At 33.5% G+C, this 7,392-nt stretch overlaps 1 protein-coding gene across 1 annotated transcript; it reads right to left on the minus strand.

The window, feature by feature from the left end:
- Window positions 1-1,223: 1,223 nt before the first annotated feature.
- Window positions 1,224-5,299, minus strand: LOC106760894 (GATA transcription factor 25). The gene is made up of 7 exons (XM_014644333.2): window positions 4,789-5,299; window positions 4,595-4,681; window positions 4,204-4,337; window positions 2,825-2,932; window positions 2,558-2,663; window positions 1,646-1,705; window positions 1,224-1,551 (listed from the first exon to the last, which is right to left on the minus strand). The coding sequence occupies exons 1-7, from the start codon at window positions 5,014-5,016 to the stop codon at window positions 1,450-1,452; spliced, it is 825 nt and encodes a 274-aa protein (XP_014499819.1). The 5' UTR covers window positions 5,017-5,299; the 3' UTR covers window positions 1,224-1,449.
- Window positions 5,300-7,392: the final 2,093 nt, after the last annotated feature.

The raw sequence follows: 7,392 nt of genomic DNA on the forward strand, positions 1-7,392 counted from the left end.
CCAAAGAAGCTGTGTGGAGGAGGAAGAAGATGTGTGGAGGAGTAAGAAGGAGTGAGGAGGAGGAAGGAGACGGCGACGGCGCAGCACGCATGAAGAAAAAAAAAATATAAATTCACGTTTGATGGAAATGGAAGATGAAGCTGATGTGTAATTTTTTTTAAAAAAAAAATTCAAAATTGACACGGTGGTAGTTTTCCTATTAAATTTGACGCCGTTAGCAAAAAGAGCTCAATTGAACAGTTTTTTCAAAAAGTAGGATCATTTGTTACAAAAATAGAAAAGGAGGACCAAATTGAACATAACCCCAAAACAAGGAACCAAAAGCGGTATTAAGCCTTTATATAATTTATAAAACAATTACTTTTTTTTTTCTCTTTATCTTTTGCTTTTTGTCACATTATATATTTTACAAACCTATAACTTTTTTTCTCACTGGATGTACTTCAAATGTTAGATCAATATTTTAAATTTTCATGAATTAATTTCCTCTTAGAAGTCCTTATTTTAGACCTTCTAACATAACTAATGAAAACGTTTAAGCCACATAATCATGCATATAAAAAAAAAAAACAAATCAGAAAGCAAAAGTAATTTTGAGTTGTTTGAAATTCATAAACCATAATGACTGAATGAAATTACAAAATACTAATTAAATACTCTTAGACTCAAGCAGGAATATGATCCTGAAAAATTCAACGTCAATGATTTATTAAACCAGAAACAATCGTATACTCTTTTCAGTATTCGTGTTACTCTAAATAAATTTCAACTAATACAACGCTACAAAACAATAATAGAAAAAAAATGTTGCTAACATTCAATCTTATATAGTTAAACCCAGGAATTTGTAAAATTACACTATGAATGTATGTAAAAAGTTACATCAGTTAACCTTCATGTCTTCTACTACTTACTAGTCCATAAAAATAATAAATATTTCACTTATTTCAAGACAAATAATATGTCCATATTAGCTTTCATTGATCTTGCTTCTTATTGAAGGTGAATAGAATATATCAATCTTGTTTCTACTTCTAGTAATCTCAAAACATTCCATATTGTCTTGGTTCCGACCAATTTCGTCGAACTATGAAACCATATTTGGTCGAGTCTATTTTAGTGCTGACGAGGTTAAACTAAAACCACGATCACTGAACGAGATCAATTTCATTTTAAAATTCCAGTTTTATAAATTCATAAATAAACAATTAATGCAACTGATATGAGTATAGAAACAGACCTCTTTTGTACGAGATAAAGTTATTTCCGAGTCCAGTTTGTAATTCATACATAAACAGTTGATGCAACCGATCCGAGTATAGGAATAGACCTCTTGTATTGATGAGAGCTTTTCTATAAACTGTACATTCTATAGGTCAAACTGAATGGGACTACTATAAACCTGCGAATGTCACAGTAAAAGACTTGCATTTTCTGTGAGTGAAAAACTCAACGATCAGATACCAAAGCTTTGTTATCATTAACATGATTGTCATGTTGTGCAGGGATAATGCTCAGACAGTCCAAGTTATTATTATTACCCACACCAACCTGTCATCGAGTGCAGATGAGAAAAAATTATGCATTTATTAACACACGGAGGAGTAAAAGATAACCTGATATAATAAACGAAAACATTACATACCTGCTCAAGTGGCACAATAGAGAGTTCTTGGTTTCTCTTCGAAAGATCCCTCAAAGTGCCCTGCAGCATTACGGCATCCGAATGTTTGTTGGATTAAACAACAATCAAATTCAAAATTACTGAAAGTAGCAAATTTTAGATTCATAGTTGAGCAAATTTGAATTTGATGCTCGAAAAAATTTAGTTGCACCTTCCTTGACATGCTTTGATATGTGAAAGAAAGGAAATTAAATAACATCGGATGCCTCTAAGGAAATAGTACGATACTATGGTGGCAAACTGATAAACAGAACATCCCGAGATTTTGATAATCAGAAACAGTACTAGAAAATATCAAATAAAATAATTTACTGGAAGAAACATAAAAGAACTTAATATAAGAATAATGTATAGGTCTTCAATGTCTTTGCAAAATTAAACAACCAACTTAGACAATTCCCAAATCTGTTAATCATTTTCAATAGAGAAGAATATCGGAGAATTCTGTATACGAGAATATGACTTGATGCAGAGTCCACTCTTATGTCATAACAGTCTAATGAGGGAGAGCCTCTGCTTTAAAATGAGTTATTGTTGTAATTAGAGGAAAATCTTCCTAATTAGAGAAAATATTCGTAGAATCTTTTTAATTAGATAAAACATCTTTGGAATCTTCTAGTTTATTTTTCAGTATATTGTTTCTTTATTTTCCTTTTTTGAAAGATTAGATTGTTACAAATAAGTGTAAGGAGAATGAAATAGATATGAATGATAACAATAAAATTCATTATGTTCTCAAGTGTTATGTCTCACGTCCAGCTGATATGGGACTTGCTCCTACAAATCCCATCTGGCACGAAAGAGTGGTTTGTCCATGAGCCAGGTATCCCCTGCCCAAACAAAAAGTTACAAATCATATTGAGAAATGCTTACCCTGTTTGCCCAAAAAAGCCCGCATGCATTGCAAAGTGACCTTGGACCAGAGGGACCCCTTCGCATCATTGGAGTGGATTTTGAACTTGTTCCACAATGTGTACAACTATACATTGATAATCATAAAATACAAGAGATAGTAAAACATCAAAAGGCATGTGTCAAGACTCAAATTTAATCACCAGAAACCAGTCAGTCACAGAATTACATCCGCATGAAAAAAATATTCATGTTTTAACATTGCATAAGTAACATTTAGAAACTTACGATGTTTCAGATTGAACAGCCTCCTGTCCTGACTCTTGGTCTGAACCCCAACTATTAGCTCCATTTTGTTTCTTAGATGAAGTAAATTGACCCTTGTTACGATGCATCCTACACATTAAAAAATAAGGTAAGATATACGCACTGAAGCAAATAAAGTCAAACAGCTAAAACGGTAAGCAATAAGAATAAAATGGGAACAATGACTATGTTCAATAATCCTTCAAAAGATGAGAGCTTCAGAATTTGATAGCACTAATTACATATGAAACAAAAAGTGCCCACAATGTTTCTTGCTAATGAAAACAACAATATCCAGAGACAAAATAATGCAAACAAATATGTACATTTAGGTATTCACTTGAGCATATACAAAATATTGGATGTAATAAGCATCCAACTTACTGACAGGATGCTGTGGAGGCATAATCTTTTTTTACTAAATTTGTCATGAGGGAAGTGGAAGCAAAAATCATAGAAGCACTAATGTCAATTTCATCTTAGTCGTACTATGGTCAATGTAGAACATGGTTCGAAGTGACTGCCACCAAAAAGGCCATGGCATCCTTATTGATTAGAATGACTACTACACAGAAAACATGACAGCTGCAACGGAAAACATCAACAACTTCTAAACATAACTAAAAATATTAATTTCAAACCTTTATACCCAAAACAAATAAACAGTAAAAAAAAATCAAATAGTAAATTTTAAGATTAATTTATCAATCATCTTGGTGAATAAGTTATAAAAAACTTAAAATGAAATAATGAAAGTCTGACAAGCATAAACACTTAAAAATAAATACAATTATCATCCCCTAAAAAGCACAGAAAGTAGGCCCTAAATAAGAAAATTCAGGTTCCTGATAGGAGTGAAGTACAAGAATCCAAAACACGCTTATGTTTATAACAAAGAAGCAAAATGAGAGTGTGAAACAATGCTTCTCATAAAACCCGTCAAATATTTAAAAATTCCATTGACAATTAAAGTTCACCTGGAATCAATTTTTATTGTTGCGGCATAGCATAACAGTGTAAATATAAATCAGGAACCAGTCCCTCCAAAACAAAAAAAAAAAAATACTGGTTCAGCTGGCTGCTTTATAATGGCAGTTTTGATATTAGCCCAATCCATCTGATCATTAACTATCCCTCAGAATATGTCATCACTAACTAAAACTACAAAACCTATACATTCATGATGAAATTATACTTTTTTCGAAGCAATTATTCTTGACTATTTTCCATACAAATAACTAATTTAATATACCCAACAATACACGTATAAGAAAAATGGTTCAAGAAAAGAAAGGCAAATAGTTTGGTAATTAAACTCAAGATTCTAACTGCAAGTAGAAAGCTTACTATCAGATTCAGACCTGAGTGCAACTTCTTGACGTACACTATATCTAACTTTCTTATCAAAGCACCGCTCTTTCCTCTTCTGACGGAACCTATTCAACGATGCTACTCGCTGTGGTAGACTGCATCTTGCAGGAAATTCTGCTGCACCCTAAACCCATCATCAACAAACGTACAACCAGAAAATACCTTCAGAAAGGCTTTAATTGGATAAATTTCACCATAAGTTAAAATCAAATTATACCCTTAAACTTCTAAAGAAGCTTTATCTTTTAAATTCTCCAAAAAAAAATAAGGTTATTAGTCGATTTTATCGAGGTTCAATTCTACACATGAAATTGATTTTCAAGAAGTTTATCAAGAAAGGCTTAAAATTCTCTGAGCTTCAAGTTCTACCCCGAAACGTACCGCATGATTTTGAGGGGATAGTTCCTCCGCACATTGCGAGCCCGAAGTTAGTTCACTTCCTCCCAAGAGCAACAATACTGCTTGGACCTGATACGGCGTCGTAACAGCGAAAAGAAAATACAATTCAGTTCATTTTCTAAAGAGGCAGCGATTTAAATGAAAAAGAGTGAAAACAGAAGAAAACAAGAAACTGCCTTATCAGGTGTGACGGCATCGAAGACATAGACTTGGCCCCGAAACGAGAGCGTGAGCTGGCTAGAATCGTGGATAGAGATTTCAGGGGGTGGAACGTAAAGGGAGTCGGCTGAAACGTGTTCGACGACGGCGCCAACGTCTTCTATGGTGTGGGAGCTGTAATGGATGTGTTGGTCGGAGGCGTCGTTGTCTTCGGCGGGGACGATCTGGTTCACGGGATCGTACATTGTTGGTGGTGGGATGATAGAATTTGGGGCTTTGGAAGTGTCACATTTTATGCCGGAGAGGAAACTAACCCTAACCCTAACCCTAATTCTACTTCTAATAACTAACCCTAACCCAGTGGAGAAAAGGGGGAGTAGGAAAGATGGCGACAACAGTGGAGATAACTATAAATATGTCTGAGAATATGATGTTGCTGCTGGATTGTTACCAAGAGAGATTGGGAGAAAGAAATACACTGAAAATTTGACCATCAACCTTTCCATATTTACGAGGTTGTCCATCTTTTGGATTAAATTACATTAATCACCTCCATAAATTTATACATAACATGTGGAGGTGTCTCTGCAATACTTTTCAAATTCTCCTATTATTATCAAAATATTAAAACAAAAGAATTTTTTTGTAATCTCATTAATTTTCAAATTACAATTTACTTTTTGATTAATGATGAAATTCTTCTCCAGTTCCACAAAATCTTTTATAACATCTTTAATTTGTTAATGAATCTAAATTTGTTTACATTTGATATATAGATTTACGTTATTCTTATTTTTAATTTTAATGTGCTTTTTATTTAATTAATGTTTTGGTTTTAATATTTATTAGATTAATTTAACGTGATTTTTTCCCCATAATTTAGTCTTTATTTTATTTAAAAGATAAAAGAATTCAATTCAATGTATTGTTAAATTTACTAAGTTAAAATGTAATCATATGTTAATTCTTATTTTCTCCTTCTCTCTCCCGTTTGTGTATCATCCATCATTCTTTTTTCCTTTCTTGTTTCTTCTCTAATTTTATTTTTATTAAGTATATAAATTCTTTAAATGTAAGTTATTTTCAAGATTAAAATCTTCCTATAATTCTCATAGAATTTTTATTTAAATTAGGATTAAATATGTTTTTAATTTATTTTGATTTTACTTTCTCTTTTTTAAAATAAATTACATTTTATGTCTGTCCACCTAGGTTTACACGTGTTTAAGTCATTGGAAAACAGACAACAAGTAAACTCCTCCTGCAAACCCCTTTTTCAAATTAGAAGCATGCGAGACCCTGCTTCTACCCCTGTTTGTCTCTTTCTCTGGCAAGTGCGAACCAAAACAACCATATCTTTTGACTCTCTCTCTCTCACTCTCAATTCCAAAACCGAAGCAAATGGAGTTGAGCACCGCCAACGCGATTCTTCCAGCCAATGCGATTTTTAACCATAGAATTATCTTTTTTTTAGTGAAAAATAGATGAGCAAAGCAGGAAACAAAATGTACAACAATCATAATGACAGCATGTAAGTTAGGTTTGTCTATGGTTTTGGTCACAATAATTGAAAAGTGAGTAACGAAATGTGTTCTTTTACCTCAAGTTTCATCACCTCCTTTGCTAACATCAAAACATAAAGCACAGAATCAGAGGAGGAATGGAGGGTTTGGAACGCTACGAAGAGGGGCGGCGCTCCTGTCGTGAGTAACGTCGCCGATGGTCTTGGTGATGACTGGTGGCAGCACCTTTAGCCGAGCTTGAAGATTGTCATGGTGGCTGTTTTGGTGGAGGCGAGGTCTGGGCGAGAGAAGACGAAGATGGTGGTCTGCGGTGGTGCTCCTGGCCGGTGAGTAAAAGCGACGGCCCTGGCTTGGCCGCAACAGCGACTTGCGTGGGATAGCGGCATCGACAACGCCGGCAACCTCGCCGGTCCAAGTCGTTGTCGATTCAAGTCTTTGCGATGACGAACGGCGAAGGTGCGAACAACGGTGTCGCTGGCGCTGCTTCACGGTGTCGGAGCTTACATAACTGAATTTGAACACCAACAGGATGAGGGGAGAGAACAAACACCAATAGGAACACGAACCTAACTGAACTTGAACACCGATTTCATTCCCGTATAAAGATCCTCAAATTTGATTTGCAAAAATAAAATCCTTAAACTGTAAAAAAACCCCAATCACTTAACGCATTTAGGCAAACATTCAATCATACGTGCAAGAGAGGAAATAAAACTGTAATATCACTCACATGGACAGACCAACTCAGTAATGAGTAGTAGTTTTAGAAAACTAAAATCAAAATTTTCTTTTAAGATAAAAAACTAAAATTTATCTTTTACTTTGAAAAAAGGTTAAAATCAAAATCTTTCTAAAATATAAAAATTAAAAATATATTTAATTCTCTAAACTATTTTATTTTAAGTTGTCAATGGAATTTTTAATTTTAAAATTTGTTAATATTGACTGCGTTAATTCAATGTCGTGTAATTTTTTTTTAATATCACGTATGCTTTCAATTTTAATTACGTTAATTTAATATCACGTATACTTTCATTAAAATTGAAATTTTTATTAAATATTTTTAATAATATTAAATTTATATTTTACATTAAACTT

The sequence above is a fragment of the Vigna radiata genome, chromosome 5 (assembly GCF_000741045.1).
Source record: "Vigna radiata var. radiata cultivar VC1973A chromosome 5, Vradiata_ver6, whole genome shotgun sequence".
Classification (NCBI taxonomy): Eukaryota; Viridiplantae; Streptophyta; class Magnoliopsida; order Fabales; family Fabaceae; genus Vigna; species Vigna radiata.